We start from the raw sequence: 23,805 nt of genomic DNA on the forward strand, positions 1-23,805 counted from the left end.
AGATGAGACTCTGATTGCATAGCAGTTTCACCCATTCCAGGTTTTACTACGAGCGTGATTAGCCACAGAGTAACAAGCTCAGGTGTGTCTTATTAAGCACAGTAAAACCAGGACTGGATCAAACTGCTATGCAATGGGAGTCTTATTTCCATTCCTGCTGTAGTGAAACTGTTTGGACAAACAGAGCCTGGCACAAAAGGATCCCAACTACAGCTGTTAAAGTTCATATAAATTCCAATTGAAAATCAACCTGTCATATCCCATTTAATTGGTTCCAGAGGTCCATCAAATAAGTGAAAATATCTCAGAGAGGGCGTGGTTACACTACATTGTAGTCTCTTTATTAATGCTGGGAGGGTTATAAATGAACACATTCATGTACAGCACTGGGTCTAAAACACTCAAGTACAGTACTGCATATATACCAGGCAAAGACAATCAGTGAACAGGAATACATAAAAGTGTTGAACAAAAAGCACTGTAACGCAGTATTGAGCAATTTACAAAACAGTTCTTACTGTACTCTCCCAGCCCAGGCCCAAGGAATGGGACAGTGTAGTTGAATCTTTCTTTTTGCACCAAAAACACAAGATGCTGAGCTGGTTCACGTCAGAACAACGCAGTTTAACAGGATTATTTAATCAAGACCAAATCTGCACAGAAAGAACTTGAAATCACACAGTGTACAAATCGAAGCACGCTCTTCTGTCACTGTGAAAAGCACAGCGTGTAACAGCAGACACCAGAAGCACTGCTGGCACACCTCCTAGGGTTCAGCTATTCAGAGTGGACACAAGACTTACATATACAAGTACAGAGAGGGGCACGCAGGCTCCAATACACAGAGGAGCTTCCAACAGCTTTCTCTGTCAAGAACTGTCATTGTAGAACAGATTGACTTGGATCTGATGCAACAAAAATAAAAACAACAACAATAATAATGATAAGAATGTGCTTGCAGTTGCTGTCGATTTGCACACTCATCCTGGTAGAAATAGTGCTCCTCTTCTACCGTCCAAGCAGCTTTCTAAACGGCTGCATCTCCTTGTTCCAGCAACCACCACACACACACACAGTATTGGGGTTTGGTCTCCTGGGGGGGGGGGGGGGGTCAGAACGCCCCTCGGTTGGGTTTCAGGATCTCTGGGACCTCCCCGTGCATCTTTCCACAAGTTCATCGAACGTTGGGTTCCGCTGCTGCGCGCGATTGAAGGGGGAGAGACGGTACTTCTCAGCCAGGTGGCTGGAAGTTACTGCAAGAGCCTTGCAACTGGCAGCTCGGACCGGCGATGCCCCCTCGTAGAGACCTTTATGCCCCACCTTATTTAAGGGGGCGAGCCTGCACTTCCCTGCAAGGTGACTGGAAGTAGCTGCAAGAGCCTTGCAACTGGCAGCTCGGACCAGCGATGCCCCCTCGTAGAGACCTTTATGACCCACCTTATTTAATGGGGCGAGCCTGCACTTCCCTGCAAGGTGACTGGAAGTAGCTGCAAGAGCCTTGCAACGAGCAGCTCGGGCCGGCGCTCCTGTCGTAAAACCAGCAGACTCTGGAAATGAAGGCGAACCTGCTTGCTCTGAGAGGCAGGTGGATCCAGCTCGATCTACAGGCACTGCATCTCTCGTGTGCTGAAGACAGTTTTCAGCTTCAGTGTTCTTAGACAGCCAGGCTGATTCTGCTCCAGATTCCCTCATAAGCGCGCCGTTCCCAACTGGCCACACAGACTCGTTCTCAGCTCTCCACGACCTCTGGGAGACTCCCTGCCAAGCACGGCACTCCAGATCCTCTGCCAAGCAGCCAGGATCTCTTCTTGACGGCTCCTGTAGCCCGCCGTCGTCTTTGTCCTCTGCTTTCGACCCATTCTGTCTCTTCGGTGGAGTGAACAGCTCACAGGAAGACTTCAGGGTTGGGTTGTCCTCAAGTGTGTTACCTGAAGCCTGTTTTGAAGAACCAAGTCCAGTCTTATACCACACATCATCCAGCTTCATCTGCTTTCGATTCCCGCCGCAGAAAGCAAGTGAACGAGGGAGTTTCTTACCGCGTCTAACTGCTACCTGGGTGGCTGCTCTGCTGCAGTCTCCCAGCACTTTGATTGGAAAATCAGGGTCCTTGCGCTGGGGCTCTTGCTCATCTAGAGGGGGTCCAGTCTTCCTGACCTGGGGCTCTTGCTCATCTAGAGGGGGTCCAGTCTTCCTGTCCTGGGGCTCTAGCTCGTCTAGAGGGGGTCCAGTCTTCCTGTCCTGGGGCTCTAGCTCATCTAGAGGGGGTCCAGTCTTCCTGTCCCGGGGCTCTTGCTCATCTAGAGGGGGTCCAGTCTTCCTGACCTGGGGCTCTAGCTCATCTAGAGGGGGTCCAGTCTTTCTGTCCTGGGGCTCTTGCTCGTCTAGAGGGGGTCCAGTCTTCCTGACCTGGGGCTCTAGCTCATCTAGAGGGGGTTCAGTCTTCCTGTCCTCCCCCTGGCGCTGGTTTGGTCTGGGATTGTGCTCCGGCGACTCAAACACCACTCCCCTGGGGATAGGGGGCCCGTGTCTGGGTGGTCCCGGCACATGCTTGGCTGGAGGGTCGGGGTCCTTCTTCATATACAGCTGCACAGATTCCGGCACCTCCACTGGACCTCTCTGCTCCCGGTGACTCAGGTAAGCAGAGAAGTTACACACGGATGATCCGACGATGGGGATCACAGAGCTGGGCTCCAGGGCCCTGACAAATTCCTCCAGCTCCTGGAAGGAGGAGTGGTCGGAGTAGGGCACTACGTGCAGGTTGCAGTGCCAGGGGGTGAGCGGGCGGCTGGTGGGCAGGATGGCCAGGGTTGGGTGCTGGGTGTTCCACTGAATCAGGGCGGAGTGCTTGACCTCTCTCTGCTCCACCACTCTGAATCTGCCAGCCCCCTCCTCTGTGACAAACACATCCGGAAGGCCCAGCACACGCATGGTCTCCATCCGCTCAGGGCTCACCACCACCCATGACTGGAACTCCAATGCCAGCTCCACCAACAGGGACTCCTTGCCCAGCTTGTAAAGGCCTGTGTGTGCGAGAGGGAGAGGGAGAGAAAGTAAATGCAGCTTTGTGTGGATTCCAGGTCAAAACAAAAAATGAAAACTTAACAGAATCTCTGCCTAGGACAGAGTGAATCAGGGCACGCTATATCAGTTAGCCCTGATAGTTCTGCAAGACAACACACCCAAACAGAACGTCAGAGACATTCATCCAAACACCAGAGTAAAAGTCATCGTGACCTACAGCCACAGAACGCAGGCAGACTGCATATACCTCCAGATTCTGATATCTTGCACCAACGTCCTTGGCACGCTTCACAATTAGACAATTCAGACCTACGCAGAAAGCCTGACCTCCCCAGCGGGGTGTTTCAGGAACGGGTTTGAAAGCCGCGGCTCGCGCTCTTACCGATGACGATGTTGTGCTCGGGGTGCTGGCGGATGAGCTCTTTGATCCACTGGGTGGCCTGGCTCCGGGACGGCAAGACCCGGTCTCGGCTGGCGTTGGTGTTGTCCAGGTACAGCACGTCAATCTGCTTGTGCTTACTGAGACATGGCTCCCTCAGCATCAGCGGGGTGTAGCGGAAATCACCTGAGAGAGGGGGGAGAGAGAGGGACAGAGCGAGAGGGAGGGAGAGCGAGAGGGAGGGAGAGCGAGAGGGGGAGAGAGAGAGAGAGAGAGAGGGAGAGCAAGAGAGAGAGAGGGAGAGCAAGAGAGAGAAAGAGAGGGAGGGAGAGAGCAAGGGAGAGAGAGTGAGGGAGAGAAAAAACTGGTGTTTTTAGTTATTGGATCTTCTGTTAAAAAAAAACAAACAAACTAATGTTTGTTCTATAATTTGAAAACTAAAACGTCAATGCATTGATAAATCCCTACACGATAATCAAATACAAAATTAGGGTGCCGACTGCACCTCTAGTTACCAATAATTCATTTTCACATCGGGGTTTATTAATGAAAAAAAGAAACATTTTCCTTAACAAAATAGTACCAGAAAATTGAAAAGTGTTTAAAAAACTAAAAACGAAACTGAAAGGAAAAAACATGAAAAACGAATATGCGGAGTTGTGTTAATATCGTTTCATGAAAACGAATATGCGGAGTTGTGTTAATATCGTTTCATGAAAACGAATATGCTGAGTTGTGTTAATATCGTTTCATGAAAACGCTCTATAAACGGCACAGCCAAGCTGCAATGACTTCCCACTCTGTGGCACTGTTACTCAAAGCACATGGATGGGTGTGTCTGCACTGTCACTAAAAAAAGAGAACTGAAATCGAAAGTGATTAATACAGGTTTTTTTTGGTTTATTGTGAGTGCAGCAACTCTGCGTGCACCTAAAACTAAATAGAAACAAAACAATCTTACCAACTAAATAAAATCTGAAACTGAAAAAAAACACAATTAAAAGTTGATTTAATTTGGGAGAAAAAAACACACACACACACACACATGAGTAGACCAGACTCGTATAGGGAGTATTTTACAGAACTGAGTAAAAGTCCTGAATTGCATCAGCCTGTTATTTTGACATTGCTTGTGGGGCAATTCCTGTCAAATGATCTAACAAAAAAAAAAAAAAAAAAAAAAAAAAAAATCCCAGCTGTGGTATAGGTTGATGAAATCAACCGTACTCCATTCCAGATTCTACTGTGAGGACGCAGGCATGGGTGGACTGACAAGCTGAAGCCATGAACAGTAGTTTATGGGTTTACCTTCGGATGCTGAGTCAGTAACTGTTGCACACAGCCTTGAGAGCAGTTGCAGAAGAACCCCTCTTTTGTCCTACATCGACGCGCCCCTCCATCTGCTTACCTGTGTAGAGTATGGTGCCGAAGTAGCCCTCAAACAGGAACATGACGGAGCCCGGGCAGTGGTTGGCATCGATCAGGGTGACCGTCATCGTCTCCTTGCCCACCTCATCCAGGGGCAGCAGGTGGGCGTGTCCCACCTCCAGGGGGCGGATCCACCTGTCCTTCACCTTCACAGAGGAAACGGAGCAAGCTGTGGTAACAGTGCACTGCCCACGTGCCACGACAGCGACGCAAAACAGACCAACACCACGCTTCTGCTGAACCCGTTACACGCATGCAGAGAGAGGCAAGCAGGTCTGGGCAAAACAAAGCTCTTTAAAAACTACTGCGGACTCTCGATAGCCCAGAACGATCTCTAATCTGAACCACGACATCCTACTGAAATAACGAGCAGAAACCAAACTGAACTTGAAATGAAACACTTACACCCGCCTCTGTATTACACCCTGAATCGAGGGTAGTTCTCAAACCCAGGGCTGGATGCCGCGCCAGTCATCACGATTAGAGTACTATTGCTGAGGCCGCCCTGTCCCTTACCTGCAGCTTTAACCTGAGCAGCTTGGCGGTGACAGGCGAGCAGTAGATGGGTCTGTTGCTCCAGGTGGAGGTCAGGCCGCTGGTGTGGTCGGCGTGCATGTGAGAGAGGAAGAACAGGCGCGCCTGGCTGCACTTCCGCAGCTGCCAGAAGTCCACGGCTAGCGGGGTGTGGGGGATGACAGCCCCGTTCATTTCAGCCTCCAAAACACACCTGAAAAATAAATAAAATAAATAAATAAAACGGGTAAAGCGTTATCACATAACAGCGCCGTCCCTACCTGCACGCTGTTTTAGAGAATGCAAAGGGAACAACGTTTGTTTACTTATTTACTTAAACGGCAGCAGTTTTTATCATAAAAACTTATTAATTTCTGTTTAAGCATATTTTGGCACACATGATTTAAAAAAAAAAAAAAAAAAAACACACGTCTCATTTATTATCAAAATCCATTCATTCAACTTCGTACAACACACAGCCTTTACAACACTGTTAAAAAATAACCCTATTTAAGAAACGTAATATACTAATATACCATACTTTTGGGTTTTGCAAAGTTTCGTAACAAAAGTTTCATGCGTGCTACAGACAGCACCTTACCTGCTCGTGTGTAGCCTGTTAGGAGATACTAAAACGGACTGCTTTGCATGCCCTAGAAAATAAACAGTTTAATAATCACAATGCATTAATTTAATAATAATCAACACGTCAGAGACTCTGAAAAGAATAACCGCGTCTTCTGAGAATCACTTCACTGCTGTAGTTGCAAAACCGCGCCATTTTTTTTTATTTCTTACACTGTGACCTGCGTGGGGGTGGGATTACGTGCATTCCATCCAATCAGCATTAAAAGAAACGTGACGTTCAGGCATTTCGTCCAGTCAAATCACTAGCACGTTCTCAAGCCCTGCCTTTGAGTTCTGCTGCGGTTTGCAACAACTATTCAAAGAAAGCCCAAACTAATAATGTAGCAAAATAAATCAGCGCATTTAACACACATTTTAATTTTATTACATGCAAATACTGTTCGGAAACATCACGCGTTCATGTGTAGCGATCTTGATGCACGCAGGCTTCAAATCTAAGGGATACAGAATTCTATAGGGATGCATAAATCTAATTAAAAAAAGCGACCCTGCCTGCGCCCCCTCATTCTGCACTTGGGACTGTACGTTCACTGCGCTGTGAAATGATGGGCGTCTTTCATGTCCTAATTTACCGCTGAGGATATGTATACAAACAGGAAATACTCCAGCAACACGCAATAACTAGTCGCGGAGGAAGAGTTCTGGTTTTACGTCAAACTTTTAAGAAGTTTTGCTCGTCAAGAGAGAAAAATGGCCCCAAAAGACATCGAACGGCAAACCGCATTGATATTAAACTGTCTTTTCAAGGACGAGCCAAAGAGCTCAATACGAAGCTTCAAGAAATCTGCAAAATTAATTTATGCACAATGCAACGCAGGTAACTCGTTTTTTTCGTTCAACTAAAGCAAGTGGTGCAGGTCTGTTTATTTTTTTTTATGACGCTCAATTAAACTATCTATATATCTATATATATAGAGAGAGGCTTGGTTTCAACTAACATAAAAGCAACTCTTTGTTACTGGCGCTCTATTAAACCGTTAGTTAATTTGTAAACGGGAAGGATCGGGGATTTTTAAAAAAAAATAGTTTATATGTGTCACATTTCTACCAGACAATATAACTGTATGTGTTGTTTCTTTATGTTCAAGTACTGACTGTATCAAAATGATTAAGGCGGGTTTGGTAATATATAATCCCTTGACAAAATTAACCACAGTAAATATGGATAGTAATTTTGTATTTCCCCCCAACGCATTTACTATAGTTTACCATGGTTTGTCATGTTTTCTTTTCGTGGTTTTTTTTTTCAGGCTTGGTTTCAGATGGTGTGGAAGGTAAGAGTTTGTTCAACTAAACTTAAAAGCAACTCTTTGTTACTGGCGCTGTATTAAAACGTGTTAATTTGTAAACGGGAAGGATCGGGCATTTAATATATATATGACTGCACCTCTAGTTACCAATAATTCATTTTCAAATCGGGGTTTATTAATGAAAAAAAGAAACATTTTCCTTAACAAAATTGTACCAGAAAATTGAAAAGTGTTTAAAAAACTAAAAACGAAACTGAAAGGAAAAAACATGAAAAACGAATATGCGGAGTTGTGTTAATATCGTTTCATGAAAACGAATATGCGGAGTTGTGTTAATATCGTTTCATGAAAACGAATATGCTGAGTTGTGTTAATATCGTTTCATGAAAACGAATATGCTGAGTTGTGTTAATATCGTTTCATGAAAACGCTCTATAAACGGCACTGTTGCTCAAAGCACATGGATGGGTGTGTCTGCACTGTCACCAAAAAAAAGAAAACTGAAATCGAAAGTGATTAATACAGGTTTTTTTTTGGTTTATTGTGAGTGCAGCAACTCTGCGTGCACCTAAAACTAAATAGAAACAAAACACTTACTAACTAAATAAAATCTGAAACTGAAAACACACACACACACACACACGAGTAGACCAGACTCATATAGGGAGTATTTTACAGAACTGAGGAAAAGTCCTGAATTGCATCAGCCTGTTATTTTGACATTGCTTCTGGGGCAATTCCTGTCAAATGATCTAACAAAAAAAAAAAAAAGAAAAATCCCAGCTGTGGTATAGGTTGATGAAATGAACCGTACTCCATTCCAGATTCTACTGTGAGGACGCAGGCATGGGTGGACTGACAAGCTGAAGCCATGAACAGCAGTTTATGGGTTTACCTTCGGATGTTGAGTCAGTAACTGTTGCACACAGTTGAGAGCAGTTGCAGAGATTCTGAAAACAGCAACCTCTTCTTCTGAGAATCACTTCACTGCAACATTTGCAAACCCACGCCATTTTTCTTTCTTACTCTGTGACCCGCGTGGATGGGTGGGATTACGTGCATTCCATCCAATCAGGATGAAAGGAACGTGACGTTAGGGAATTCAGTCCAACCAAATCACGAACCGGGCAGATCCAATCCCCAAGCCTGAAATGATTTCGCTAGGAATTTAAAGTTGCAACGGCAGAGTTAACACTGAAAGCCGCACTGTAAAAACAAGCAATGATATCGCATTAAAAAGCTCCTTTAATCATTTCTGTGTGTTTTAATATTCTTTGACCTCCCTCTGGTCTCTCTTCTCTATGTAACACATGTAATGCGTGTCTGTCTATGTTTGTCAATAATAAGAAAAAGATCATAAAAACATGTGCGCACCACGGCCCCTCAAAGTAGTTTTTGATTTTATACTGTATCTAACTGCTGTACCATTTCTAGGGTTAAAACCACTGGCGACGCTGTTTTCAGATGAGTTTGAAAACAAATCAGACTTTGCAATGGAGAAAATATGACTAAAGACTATATATATAGTATACAGCTAGACAACATGTGATTTGTTTATGATTTGACGTTCAGGATCAATGAGTTTTATTTATATATATATATATATATATATATATATATATATATATATATATAAACACATTGTAGTATTATAGTGCGCTCAGGTGTTGTTTAGCTGGAGAAGTCTATGTTTACCTGTGCCCTTTGGACTGTAGATTGCTTTGTGCAACACTAGGCGTGTTCGGTGTTCCTGAGAGAGGCTATATATAAAGTAAGTATAATCACACACCAGAAACAGGAAATACTGCGCGCATCAAAGCTGCACAGTTCAGTACTGTGAGGAAGAGTTCTGTTTTTATCTTTGACGTTTAGAGAGAAATGGCACCAAAAGACATTGAAAACCAAACCGCATTGATATTAGACGAGCTTTTTGAACTTTCTGACGGCGAGGCAGGAGCAACACCACGAGTTTTTTCAGGGTCAGGCTTGGTTTCAGATGGTGGGGACGGTAAGACTTTGTTCAACTAAACTTAAAGGCAACTCTTTGTTACTGGCGTTCTATTAAACTGGTAATTAATTTGTAAACGGGAAGGGTCGGGGATTACATTTAGCTTTGTTTAATTTATTTATACAGAAGGTTAACCCATTGAGGCAGAGACCTGTTAGACAATAAAACGATTACAAATACAAGCAACACAACAAATACATGACAGCCTACAAAAAAAAATAACACAATAAGACACATCTCTATGTTAATGTGGACTAAAGGAAAAACAACGACAAGGGGCGAGTGTAAGCAATTCCCAAATACGATCTGTACAAGAACAGAACGGGAGGGCGCGTCACATCCCATCCTCAGATTACTAGTGAAACAGTTCAGCGTTTCTGGGAGCTGAGAGTTCGGATGCCTTTATTTACGGATCAGGGGAAGAAGACAGTTTCGTAATGGATTTGAAATGGCTGCTAGTGTAAATTGCTCCAGTACTGCTAGCATTAGCGGATAATCGCAAGGGGTTTCTTACTGCAGTGTATAGCACATCGATTAATCAATGCAATAGGTTCAATACTGATAAAAGTAATGAGAGAGGTTTATAGGTGCCACAGTTACCAGACAGTATGAACTGTGTATTTATTTTCCCGTACTAACTCTTCAAAATGGTTAAGGGGGGAATATATAATCCCTTGACAATGTTAACCACAGTAGAGTTGCTTGGTCGTTTTGCATTTTTCCCCACGGTTATGCAATGCATTTACTGTAGTTTACAATGTTTTTAAATAACTTTTACTGTACCCCTCTGTGCTTTACAACGTGTACCTATTCACTGTACATTATTACACGTTGCTATGCTTTTAGTATGGTAAGCTTTTAAAGGAATGAAATAAAACAAAGTATTGATATTCATAATTACCATATGAAACGCCCATCACCCCTCTCTATGTGTATTCCAGTCATTTAAACATAATAAGCGGGCATTTCTGTCAACGGCCACTATAAACAGCATATAGATTGTACAAGATTAAACAAAAATAAAACACAAAAAAACGACATACAATAATTTAACTGCCATGTGTCTACCTGTTATTGTAATTGTCTCTCTAACTGAATTGTTATAATAACTGTCTAAATGTAACATATGACATTACATAAATACAACTTGTCTGTTACGACTTTTTTTTCAAAGAAAAATGAATTTGGTGCTTCAGAGGATAAAGAAGTGGAGCATTTTGTATCACCAGTTTTGTGTTTAATAGCGGTTCTGTATTCTGTAGACGATGACAGTTTTGATCCCGTAATAATTGCTGACCAGCTGCGAAACATCGCTGACCAATACAACAAGGACGTGCTGCAGCCCCTGATGGATCAGTTTGTAGGACAAGCCCGGGCGGCAGCAGGAGATCAGGTGATGGTTTCTACATCTGTTCTGACCTTTCTCACTTCCTGTTGAGCAGTGTGTGGCATGAGAGAGGATGTGCAGCTCAAATCCTCTACCGTGACATGCGAAAACTCATCCGAAACCCAGGTCATCAAAACCAAATACTTCCTGCAATACCCAACATACAGATGAGTCGCCCACTTCCATAATGCGCAGCAGCAACAAGTGCAGAGAGGTGTTTGTTACTAAAGAAGATCATTGTCTGTTTAAAGTCGATGCACAGAGTTAAAAAGTATTTTGTTGTGTGTTTGTGTGAGAGACCTCCTCCGTCTCAGGCCGTCTAATATGCTGATAAGTTGTCCTTTTATAAAAGCAGCTAATCAGTTAATAACTTAGAATGTAATATTTGTCTCTTTGTTTATTCCCCACTTCCAGCTAGCAGCTATGTTTTCACAGACGGTGGACACTCTCAGTAAAAACTGGGTTTCGCAGGGTGGTGATGTCAGACAGGAGATGTGCGCTCTTAAAGCAGCCACGGCGTTGGGTTTATACGCCTGGAAGAAGTGCCCAGAACTGACTGCCTCCGTCCGCAGTGCCATGGCGCAGTTCCTGAACTCTCGCCTGACCGGCTGGATTACCCAGCAGGGGGGCTGGGTAAGTAACTCGAGCCCCTCAATCGCAGCTCCTTTGTGACATCGCAGGTGGTTTTCAGAGAGCTTCATATAAAGGAGGGCTAACCCTGGTTTATTATTCACCATTTCAAAGAACACAATCTAAATGTACACTATATTGGAAAGGCCTTGTTTGCAGTTCAGGCTGTTTACATGAGCCCCGCCCCGCCCCGCTCTGTGTGCACTACTGCTGGCAGTGTCATCTTAGGGGAATTTAGCTGAACTGCATTTTGCTTCTTTATAAGAGTTTACAGGAAACGCCTACAAAGTTATTTTAGATCACTGTCTTATAAGGACACAGACTTTTTCTACATTATAAAAAACACAGAAACCCCCACGACAGTGACCACCTCCTACCCCGTTGTGATTTGTTTGAAGCATGGTATAAACCCTGGACTGACTCATGCTCGTCTCATTGATTTGCTATGGAAAGGTGTCGCACGTTGTTTCTTGTAGGTGTTTTTGCTGCCCTTCATGTGAGCAGTAGGGACGGGGCAGGAGAGCCTGTCTTTTACTTTCTGCTTCTATTGCACAGTGTTTACACTTTAGACTGTTGGCTCGTGTCCATATATTTACCTAAGCTGACCAGGAAACATTTGAAATGAGGAAAGTGAATAGGAATCACGTGAAAGCACACGGGCTGCCAGCCAGACTGGATATTAAAGCAGACAACAACATGCCATCAAAACTAAAAGCAAAACCTGTTTCTCAGACGTTCTCTTCATAAGGAACTCATTATGATTGAGGAAGTTGAGTTCGTTCATCAAAACAGCTTTTGTTCGGCTGTTTCCTACCAGTCACACCTGTTTATAAGATTTTGCGCCTTGGAGAAAACCGAGTGCAGTGTTTGAGCTAGCAGTGAAAAAGAAAGCAAAGGGAAGTTTCTAATCACACCTTACAGAACCCTCTGTGCATCTACTGAAGCTTTTAGGGAAGCACGTCGGTCAAAGAATGACTCTCGTCTTCACCAGCGTGAGTCGTGACTGCACTGTCACTGTGTATGAGCTGAACTGAGAAACCACATCTACACCCGCTATCAGTTATAAACTCCCCTGCCGTCCTTAGGGGGGCACTGTCGCTCCCAACAGAGGTGCAATGACTTGCATCCTGTGGTACATCACCATGATGCCAATCCCATAACATAGGTTTACTTGTGCTGAATTTCTTTAAAACCCCTCCCGTTAGACACTGTGTCTCTGGAGCAGGGGTCCTGAAGGGCCAGCCCTACCCCAGAGTAATGAACTCCTCTTGGACCGAGATTGCTGGATCTCTCCTTCAGACAATGTAAAGAACCAGACAGTCAGTAGACAGCAACATTGCCGTCCATTAAAAGCAGTTTCATTGAATCCCCAGAGAGGTGACTGTGCTGCTGTATAAATATCTTCAAACCGCCCCCCTCTCACTCCGCACAGAGAGCTGGCTTTATTCCCTGGTGCTTTACATTCCATTCTCAAGGGAGCAGGGTGTGGCTCGAAACACTTCATACATTTCTGATGATCATTGTTTTGGTTTGTGGTCATTTCCAGCCGCGAGCGTTTTGTGACGGTAGTTTTGTCTTTTTTTATGGATTTGTAGGGTCAGGTTGCATCCGAGTGACGGGACGCCTGGGGGAGTGCTCCAGATTCAATGGGTTTGAATGGGACGCCAGCACACTGCTTTACTAACTGAAGAATACTACATAGCAGCCATTCTACTGCTATTACAAAAGGGAGATTATACTGAACTATCAAATCTGTAATCTGTGTTGATTTGCCAATAATAAAAAAAAATGTTTATTTTCTCATAGTACTGGTATTTTTAAAACTATTTAAGGCTCTTTCCACCCTACACCTCCACTCAAACCTGCACAGCACTGGAGTGAAAGAAACCTCCACTCAAACCTGCACAGCACTGGAGTGATATATAGGAAAGATACCGCCACTCAGACCAGCTTAATCATCTTAAATGCAGTATATGTATTGCAAAAGCATGCCACGCTGACGGGCAGAGAAAGTCATGCAGCTTCCTGTAAGGGGGGTATTAGTTTAATACCTGCAGTTACTGACATCCGCCACTAGAGGGGCTCATAACACCACTACTGCACTTGGAACTCGGACAGCTGCGGCGCTTCCACACGGACACGTGGATATAAAACAAAGCCGCGTCCCACCCCCACGCGTGCAACGGATTTGATCTATTCTTGTGTCGTTGAGCGGTTTACTTCAGGGCTGTTCTATAGTAATCACCGCATCGATGCATTCTTCAATCAAAACAGCCGTTACATCAAAGCATTGCATATCAAACACCTCAGCAACAGGAACAGCAGTCATAGCTTTACACTGGAGCTGTGATACAGTACAGCAATATAGCGGGCTGAAAACTACTGCATTTACTGCAATGAGTTCATCTGATGCCTGCCTTGCATCTGTGATGCAACAAACCAACTTTTTATTTATTTATTTATTTAAATCCCCGATTTTAAATAGAGCAAAACTCACGGATCAATGCATTGACACAGCAAAAAAAAAAAAAAAAAGATTAGCTCCAGTGGATAATAGAAAAATAAGAAAGGCCAGTGGATTTCTAAGAGTCTCTTTATTTAGGTCTAACGGGACTTTTGTCTGGATCTCTGGGTCACAACGCTACCCTTTCAATAGATTGCATATTACAACCGTTGATCGTTTTTTCATCATCCATAACTTTACACACGTTAATATAATATGCAGCACTACTGAAAAACAAGGTTAGTAATACAACATACAAATACACATGCTACAAATCAGACCGTGTCCATTTAGTACCCAAAGTGTTGCGTCTCTCAAACTTCCCTCAAGACTGTCCCACTCGCTGTGCGGGTATAGTGGTGGTACAGTATGGAGGCTTTAAATCATATATCACATGTGATTACGCTGTTCAGTGCAGAATGATATCAGTCATTCATTAAAGAAAAGTGTCTTCTGTCTTTTTCAAAAGTCTCTGCCGGCATGATAACTGGCAGTCAATGGTCATTATTGCGAACGAGGTGGGATTGTACAGAGTGGTTTCATGGTGCAATACACGACACACTCACTGTGCAGCTTTACTAAAATCAACCGAGCACTATTTTTAAATAAATAAATAATAAAAAGCCACTCTCTTGATGCTTATATAGATAATGAACGGGACAGTGAAAGCTGCTTGTGTCTCACACAGCTGCAGGTCAGACAGCGTTCTGAACTTCCTGATGGTCCGTTTTCTCGTTCTGGAGATTGTCCTCCAGATCGGGGGTTTTCTTACAACAGAAGTACTGCCTCCAGATTGTGAGAAAGGCTGTTCTGAATTTCTTGATCCTGAACGCGTATATGATGGGATTCACGGCTGAGTTGGCGTGGCTCAGGAATATGGCGATGTAAGTCAGGACCATTGGTTTCTTGCAGGAGGGGCAGAACAAGGTAACGCAGTTGAGGATATGAAGGGGGAGCCAGCTGACAGCGAACAGAAAGAGCACCAGTGCCAGCGACTTGGCCAGCCTCAGTTCCTTGTTGTAATATCTGCTGGGGTCGGAGGCGCTGGCCGACACCTTCTTGGTGAGCTGCTTGTGGATCATGCAGAAGATCTCCGTGTAGATCAGCAGCATCAGCACCAGCGGGGGCAGGACCCACCCGAAGAAGTTAAAGTAAACCATGTAATCCATGCTGATGACGTTCTCGAACTGGCAGGTGACCAGGAGGTCTGTGGAGTTGATCTTCTCCAGGTTGTTCCAGCCCAGCATGGGGATGAACCCCACAATGAAGGCCACTGCCCAGCACACCATGACCGCCACTCCGGCCCTCTTCTGAGTCACCACCCTCCTGTAGCTGTGAAGAACAACAAAGGAAAAAAATTAGCGCCCTGTTATTTCAGCCCAGGGCAGTTCAGAGCAAGGAGCCTGATTGTTCAAACACCTGGACCCTGGTCATTTTAAATACAGTATCTGAACTAGGGAAGTTCTGAAACCCAAGGCGAGTTTCAAGACCTGGACTCATTCTTGAACCCCAAACCACAAATAATGACGGACTGTCCCTCTGCTGGAACTGAAAAGGAAACACCTTGAAATGGGTACCGAGGTAATGAGATGCAGACAAGCAACACAGCAAGCGAAGGATTCCTCTCAAGAAAACAGAACACACTTAGATCAGAAGAAAACAGAACACACTTAGCTCAGAAGAAAACAGTACACACTTAGCTCAGACGAAAACAGAACACACTTAGCTCAGAAGAAAACAGAACACACTTAGCTCAGAAGAAAACAGAACACACTTAGATCAGAAGAAAACAGAACACACTTAGCTCAGAAGAAAATAGAACACACTTAGATCAGAAGAAAACAGAACACACTTAGATCAGAAGAAAACAGAACACACTTAGCTCAGAAGACTCACGCTTGAAAATCTGCCTAGGTGAGATTGAATATCATGACCTTATGGACTACTTATAAATGGACACAGATGGTTCGGGCTATAATTTGAAACACAGAGAAAAACTGATAGCAGAGGAGCTAATAGAGATAAGGGCAGGGAGGAGAGCAGGTGTGACACAAGACAGGAAGCCTGCAGGTCAGCAGGCTGACAGAATAAACACACTTCAGAGAGTTCCACAGAACTATTAACAGAAGATTCAGAATCACGGTCAGCAATCCCACACAATCACAAACGCTCAAGTCTGTTAGCATGCGCTCACACAGGTCATCTTTCTCGGACCCGCTTCAGAACGCAGACCAGTTTGTTTGTGTACAGTGTTTACTTTTTAGAGGCATTTCCAGCTCCCAACGACAGGAGGCGCTACCCCACATCCCTTGTATTATTAATAATCCTATTGAGAGCAGGGTCTCGTTTCTAAAGGTGTCCTGCCATCCTGTCACTGTACCAGGTAATGTCCTGTAGTATATACAGCCGTGTGCACATGGTGTCATCGATTTCCTTTCTATATACCTGCCTGCATGAAAACCTCATGGGGGTGAGAATTTCAATTTCCACTCAGTACATCAGTGATATAGAAACAACAGGCACTCATGGTGTGCGAAAATGTTTGACCACTTTTGTGCTTTAATTACGCATCTTAAAACAACTTCTAAAAAGTCTCCTGCATGTTACGATTTGTGGCTCTGTGTTCTCTTTCTCTTGCTATTTTAGAGGAATTTCTTGTGCGGTACCTACTAGCCTCCCCACAGGTGCAGTCGATCCGGATCAAGCGTTTTAATGGACGTCGGGTGTAGTAGCCGCTAGGGGGCGCTAAGCAAGCGGTGTTGAAATAATACAGTTTAATAGTAACACAGTTAGGTTTAGGGGTAGAGGTTAGATTTAGGGGTTAGGAGACTAGTAGGTCCCTACTGGCCCATTCCTATGGGATGATTTTGCTGGATAACGTCCCATTGAATCGACTGATTCTAATCAATTCAATCAGACTATCACCAAACCTGCCTATTTTGACAGTTGGCCAATATTTTCAGCTCCAGTGGTTTTATTAAACATGCACAACAAAATCACAGCTACAGAGTCACCGGGGTGCTGCAATACATGTGCGCAGTGCTGTAGTGCAGTGATATGACATGGGCACAGACTGGAGAAGTTTATTACAGGTTTATTACAGGTTTATTAGAGAGAGAACGTTCTGCCAGTGGCTGCATGGGAGAGCGGACTGATTTCAATACAAGCCATACTCCACCTTGTCGGTATCTTCACCCTCAGGTACCGATCAATGGCTATGGCTAGCAGTGCCAGGATTGAACTCTGCGTCAGGACCAGCACGATGCACGCTACCAGCAGGCAGCTGTAGAAATGGGTTTGGAGTCCGATGCTGAGGTTTATCGCCAGAGGGATGACCAGCGCACCCACCGCGATGTCAGCGAGGGCCAAGGAAACGAGGAAGCAGAACGTTGTGTCCCTCAGTGCCCGGTTAATCTTGACAGCCCAAACCACCATCACGTTGCCCAGCACAGAGGACACCGCAAGGAATAGCTCCACCGCGATATACAGGGCCTGGGAATCCGAGATGGGAGTCGACATCATTGTGCACCTGGCTGATGTGCAAACAGCCTGTTCCTTTATCACCAACCCGGTATGATACAGCGTCTCAGGGATGCCTCCGGTAAACTGGCATTATTCAGCACACCGCAGTCAGCAAACCGTAGCGACACACACAGCAATCAAAATACAGTCGCAAGAGGAGAGAGGCGATAGAATACAATCCATTTTCATTGCGTTATTCGGGTCGAGCGCATTCCGTCCCGTCTGTTTCCAGTGAAGGTTTTATGAAAAAAAAATCAATGCAGGGAGATAAAACGCAATGTTATTAGCTAGCTGTGATTTTCATGACAAGCGCACTCCCAGCCCGACGATATTGCAAAACCCGTGCTCTTTGAAACAGCAGTTATGCTTACCCAGCGCTCTAGAGCACATGGGGATCTGAATCTGGACCTGGGATATTTTTAGGCGGACCAGTCCAGCATTCTCCTCCTAAACACACCGCCTGTATTGTCCTGTTCCAGAAATCACCTTCATTAACGATGCCGTCCCGTCTCAGGAATCACCCAGCGAGGAGTCTTTGTACAGGTCAAATCCTGATACATATATAAAATCAAGGATCACGAAACAGCAGCAAAGATCCTCACTTCAAACCACACGCGTTACAGCTCTGTGCCCGAGTCCCGTCAGTCCCCGCAGCTTTGGTGTGGAAAGGTGATAAAGCGAGCGAATGAAAACAGCGTCTGAACGCAGATACTACCAGCAGCTCTGCGAGTCAGCACTCCACACCGTCCCTCTCTGCCACTCCTCCCTTTAAGAAATGCCAGTATGTTTCTACACTAGCACGTCAATGGCAGGGGGTGGGTAGTAGCGGATCCTAATTCTAATTGTCCCGTCAATCGAAGTTTCCGAACCCAGCATACCCGTACCGAACTGGTCTTGAAATGGGGCTGTCGTTCGCCATTGTCCTTCTCCAAATCACCGCTGCACCTTGAGTGAAAAGAGAAAGCGACCGCGTTTTATACAGAAAGCGTGGCTGCAGCTAGTAGTCAATCTTATACAGACGCTATTATCTGTGGATTTATTGCAATTTCATTGAGATAGACCAAAAAAAAAGTCTTGACGCTAGCTCGCTTCAGGCTTGCGATTGGTGGTACTCGTCGCGCAATCAAGTGAAGATACGAAAAAAAATCACCTGACAAAGAAATTGCCAACCTACACAAAATACACGCCGTAGCACGCACCGCGCGCGGTTTACTTGTCCAGACCCCGGATCACTGCAGCGCGTCGTTTTTGTCATTATTACACATTTATAATAACAGTGTACATTGCAGAATAGCATTGTGCGCACCGAGAACTCTTTGTGTAAATGTGCACCATTGTAATCAGCGCTATACCGGTTCATAGTTCTGCATTGCCAGATCGACAGCAAAACACGCCTATTGTAATTCAGCCCTCTGTATTGTAATGCGGATTACAGGGACTCCAGCTCTGACACTGCCATAGACAGTATTATAATTCATATACAGAACACTGCAGAGAGTGCGTTATAATAAAGCGAAGAATTCCACCGAGGGGATCTGATCGGGAAATAATAATAATAATAATAATAATAATAATAATAATAATAATAATAATAATAATAATAATAATAAAAATAAAAACGGGAGTCTGCGGTCCACCAGATCCCTCGAGCTGGAATTACATCGTCAAACCCTTCCTGTCAGTTTGTGACAATCCACGCTGTTTATTTGTCTATGATTCTGCGTATCCAAGAACAGATACAATTGCTAAAATAACTAGGCGTTTTTGAAAAGCGTACACAGCGAGATCATACACAGATCATCAGTTAAACACAGGGGACATCATTTCACAGCAGTTAGAGCAGAGAGGCGACCGGGAAAGGGGAAACAGCGCTGTTTATTTGACTGGAAATAGGAGTTTTTAAAAAAATGTAATTTCTCAAAGCACTTTAGAAGCTACGTTTTGTTTACAAGCGTTCCCGTGGGATAGCAGTATTCACAAAACAGCTTTTAAAAACAAACAAAAACACTGTGTGTGTGTGTGTATATACATACATACAGGGATGGAAACAAGACTCCTATTGCAGAGCAGTCTCACCCGTTCCAGGTTTTAATGCAAGCTTCATTAGCCAAAGTGTACAGGTAACAGGCTAAGGCGAGTCATAGCAAAACCAGGACTGGATCAAACAGCTATGCAATGGGAGTCTTATTTCCAACGCTGAATTATATACTGTATATAATTATACACACACACACACACACTCACACTCACACTCACACTCACACTCACACTCACACTCACACTCACACTCACACTCACACTCACACTCACACTCACACTCACACTCACACACACACACACACACACACACACACACACACACACATAATGAAGAAGAAATGACAGGTTTGTGTTGAGGTTTGCATCAGTGACAGGCTGATGGATTGCATTACTGTTCCAGGAAGCTGTGATCTGTCACAGCTCAAGGCTCACAGATTCACTGAATTTTGATTCTTCTCATCGTGGGGGAGTCTAGCGGACCTGGGAATCCAGTGTTCTCAGATGAAGGGACCTGGAGGAGGAGGAGGTGACCCGGTTAGAGGGGGCAGGGACCTCCCACAGGGTTAGGGTTAGGGTGAGGATAGAGCGTCTGTTTTTCTGGATATGTCAAATCTCAATTCAGTACAGATGAACATGCACGCAGTAGTGTAGTTCTGGTGGGCTGCTCACATGCTGTGAACACAACAAGCTAAATGTTTGGAAAAGAAAAAGTGTGTTGAAACTTCAATCAAACAGCTGAATTCGAAGAATGGCTTTTTTAAAAATCAAGCTCTGCATCAGCTCAGCAATGCAGCCTGATCTGGAAGCGTCCTGTCATTCTGTCGTTGGATTTATATAAATGCAAAATAAATAAATAATAATTCACTCAGCAGCAGAGTGCGAAAAAGTTATTCAATGCAAGATAAAAGGCATAAAGGTAAAAAGCTTTGAGTAAAAAAAAAAACACACACACAAAAAAACGCAACAACTGCAGTTTTCTGGAATAAGTAGGTTAATGGAAGGAGCTGAAGCACGCAATATTGTACAAAGCTCCAGACACTCTCTAACACTGTAGCCCCTGGGCAGCCAGACCAGACCCTTCTTAAAAGCATGAAACTGTAATCTGGGCCGGGCTAGCAAGCTAAGGTATGAATCTGACAGGACGGGCTTCCTCTCTTTCTAGTCGTTTTGTTAACACAGCATCCAAACAGCATCACCCCCGATGCCCCTGCAGCCAGATCCCATGCCTTTCATTACATTTACTCAGCGTCGCTGTCACTGATGCCAGCGCAGCGTAGGATATCTCACAGCCGGGTTCATCTACTCAAAGCACAATGTTTCTGAGTCCACAGCATTAGCAGCACACGGCCGGACATTCCTAGAGTAGCTATTCCACAAATGAAGAAGGTTGACTAACCTTACCAGTGAAATAACCACAGCTTTCAACCAACACGCATCAAGTATTTTGTTTATATAACAAGAACATTGTGTGCAAAAGAAACCTGAATAAAAAGCAGCTGAGTTCAGGAGATTGTCTCCGACTCGATACTGACATTGTGCAGCCTCTGCTGGCACTGAAGACCACTGAGTGAGTGAACACAGTTCCCAGGGAGCTTTGAAACGCATGGCTAGGACCACATGCCCATGCATGCCAGCCATGGTCCCTTACTTTCTGTTAATTATCAGTGAAGTCAGGACACTTCCTAATGAGCACGGCCATAATGGAGTCCCCTTGACAGCCAACAGCAAAAAACTTTAACCCACACCTTCTATAGAAACGGGCTTAACAATTGCAACTGTAATGTATCACAACCCTACTGTTTCAATTTAACAAAACACAGCGCCTTCGGGTTTGCCCATTTATGAAGCATTCCTCCTCGAATGCAAGGATGCAGGCTTCTATCATAGTGCAACTGTCAGTAGTTCAGCCTATAATTATAAAAATCAATTCCAGCAGTCGAAACAGGGGAAATGAATGCGCAGCAATTACCAACGCTGTGCCAGCCCTGGAGCTATAAAAGGAAAGGTTCCCGTAACTCAGTGAGGTTTTACTGTCGTTCATCTTTCTGCTTTCTTTATTCCTGTTTCTCTACCTGTAATTTATATATATATATATAAAAAAGGGTTGTTTACTCCAAAATTGTGTCATAAGATTAAAAAAAAAAGAATTTAAAAACACAGATGAAAGCTACTACAAACAAATCCCAATGTAATCAAACAACTCTCAGTGTAATCACACAACTGTTAGTGTAATCAAATAACTCTCAGTGTAATTAAACAACTCTCAGTGCAATTAAACAACTCTCAGTGTAATCACACAACTGTCAGTGTAATCAAACAACTCTCAGTGTAATCACACAACTCTCAGTGTAATCACACAACTGTTAGTGTAATCAAACAACTCTCAGTGTAATTAAACAACTCTCAGTGTAATCAAACAACTCTCAGTGTAATCAAACAACTCTCAGTGTAATCAAACAACTCTCAGTGTAATCACACAACGGTCAATGTAATCAAATAACTCAATTTCATGTTCACGGCTTTTAAAAGGTGAAGCCCCTCCAACGCAGCCCTCAAACACGCAGTCAAAAAGTAGAACTGACACCAGGCTTGGTTTGGGTTATTTCCAGATACAAGTTGCCCCCTTTACAGAGAAGCCCCAGCGTTCTAATACTAAAGCACTGTGGATGCAGTGAGCTCTCCATTCCCAGGACTGGATGAACAAGGGGGCTGAACTGCTGCTTCACCCCCAGGATGTTACCAGGGGCAGGGTCACCATGGTCTTTCAGAGGCAGGGGTCTTTGTTCTAGACATGGGTTGATTGATTGAAGTGATCCTAATAGGGCTCCACCTAGATCTTCAAACTATCAGGGTTAATGAATTGCACCTGATAAGCTTGGGCTGGTATGTCCTACACACCCTAGAGAGAGTCCCACCTGTGCCCCAGGCAAGGTATGAGGGCAGTGGGGAGCCAGACTGAATGAGTACCTGCTCCACAATTTCAGATCCCAAGTCTCCAGTGATAAACACGCCATTGATATCCCTACTGGGGATGCAACCCTATTGTGAAGAGGATATTGTGGAGTCAGAATTGTAGAATCTCTTATCTGATTGGTCAGAGTTTGGTATAAACATGATTTAGTATAAGTTAATGACGTTAAGTCGGATCCAGGGGACACACACATGGAGGTGTCTGTCTGTCCATGCACTGCCGTTTCCTATTCTATAACATACTGTACATTGCTGAGAGCTAATTATGTTTAATTTCCAGCAGCAGTGGGGGTTGTACAGTTGGTTAATGACATGCTTGTTAAAACACAACACTGTTTTCAGGATCCAGTATCGCTGCTTCCTTTGAAAATGCAAACGCCAGCGGGCTCTCTTGTGTTTCCACGTTAGCACCATGTACAGTGTCAGCACTGCATTTATAATAAGACACCTCTCCCAGCAGCAATCTGTGCACGAGGAAGACTAAGATTTCTGAATGCTAGTTCATAATCCTTTCTGCACTGCGCTGACACAATGGGGTCGCCAGCCACTTCACTCGCGGTCACGTTCATGGGAGACACCCCTCCCAATTTCAGACAGCTCCCTACACAAAGAAGGCACCATGTCACAGCTTTTTATGTAGTGATGATGACTTCACCTCCTTGTGCTCTGTCCCGCGGATGCGATGTTAAATCAATGTCCTATTGTAAGTGACTGGGGATTGATTCTCATGCACTGCAGGAATGCTACTTCTTGATGGCTTGTTTTTCTGTGAAGTTGTTTGATAAAGTGAAGGCTGTATCAGCCTCGTGACACATGAGATTTACCATCGACATGCCACATAAACAGCTGAATCATGGCCGATAACAGCCTCTTCCACACATTCCACAACAATATCTGTGTCTGGTACGTCTTGATACAACAATGCAGGAGTGTTTGATTTCTCATGAACTCTGTGTATACTATGGGTTCTCCTGGTCTGTGCTTACCATTTTACAAAACAAATCCACCAGTGCCTGCTAATATTATACAAGGGAGAGGGCGCAGCAGCAAGATAATAGAAACAGCCTTGGAGAGAGTCCAGAGAAGAGTCTAGACTAATCCGTGGGCATTCCTCTGAACCGCATTGAGTTTGTAAAGTCAAACTTTGTTTTGCCTTTTTTTTTTTTTTTAAAGAAAGCCCTAGCTGTCCCTGGATTTGTGTTTTTGAACGGGCACCAGCCTTACAAGATATTAAAATATGCAGCGCCCCAGGAGGGACAGACAGTCTCGAAAAATCAAAGCGCGACGTGCCTTATTGTGACAGAGGAACAGAACAGATCTGACTGCAGATCACGTTCGATTTCAAAGTCATGCCTTTTTAAAAATCAGCAGGTTCACTGTACGTTATTACACACAAATTTAAAACGCGGTCGCAGTTCCTAAGGAGGCAGTCAGTGAACTGTAAGAGGACTCTAACATGATAGCATTGCTCTGTCCACCAGGGGGGAGGACTCTGTGTGAGAGACA

The 23,805-nt window shown here is 44.3% G+C and overlaps 2 protein-coding genes across 3 annotated transcripts; both read right to left on the reverse strand.

Moving 5' to 3' along the window:
- Positions 1–314: 314 nt before the first annotated feature.
- On the reverse strand, positions 315–8,235 carry LOC117964386 (uncharacterized). 2 transcript variants are annotated; one of them, XM_059004567.1, is made up of 6 exons: positions 8,135–8,235; positions 5,943–5,994; positions 5,345–5,555; positions 4,809–4,974; positions 3,404–3,586; positions 315–3,020 (listed from the first exon to the last, which is right to left on the reverse strand). In XM_059004567.1, the coding sequence occupies exons 3-6, from the start codon at positions 5,534–5,536 to the stop codon at positions 1,135–1,137; spliced, it is 2,427 nt and encodes an 808-aa protein (XP_058860550.1). In that variant the 5' UTR covers positions 5,537–5,555; positions 5,943–5,994; positions 8,135–8,235; the 3' UTR covers positions 315–1,134. The 2 variants fall into 2 exon arrangements, with proteins under 2 accessions (XP_058860550.1, XP_058860548.1); XM_059004565.1 differs by having other exon boundaries at positions 8,204–8,234.
- A 5,604-nt stretch (positions 8,236–13,839) lies between these two features.
- On the reverse strand, positions 13,840–18,480 carry LOC131702795 (adenosine receptor A1-like). The gene is made up of 2 exons (XM_059005087.1): positions 16,946–18,480; positions 13,840–15,099 (listed from the first exon to the last, which is right to left on the reverse strand). Exons 1-2 carry the CDS (start codon positions 17,287–17,289, stop codon positions 14,463–14,465), a joined length of 981 nt encoding a protein of 326 aa, XP_058861070.1. The 5' UTR covers positions 17,290–18,480; the 3' UTR covers positions 13,840–14,462.
- Between the last annotated feature and the right edge of the window lie 5,325 nt (positions 18,481–23,805).

The sequence above is a fragment of the Acipenser ruthenus genome, chromosome 30, assembly GCF_902713425.1.
Source record: "Acipenser ruthenus chromosome 30, fAciRut3.2 maternal haplotype, whole genome shotgun sequence".
In the NCBI taxonomy this organism is placed as follows: domain Eukaryota; kingdom Metazoa; phylum Chordata; class Actinopteri; order Acipenseriformes; family Acipenseridae; genus Acipenser; species Acipenser ruthenus.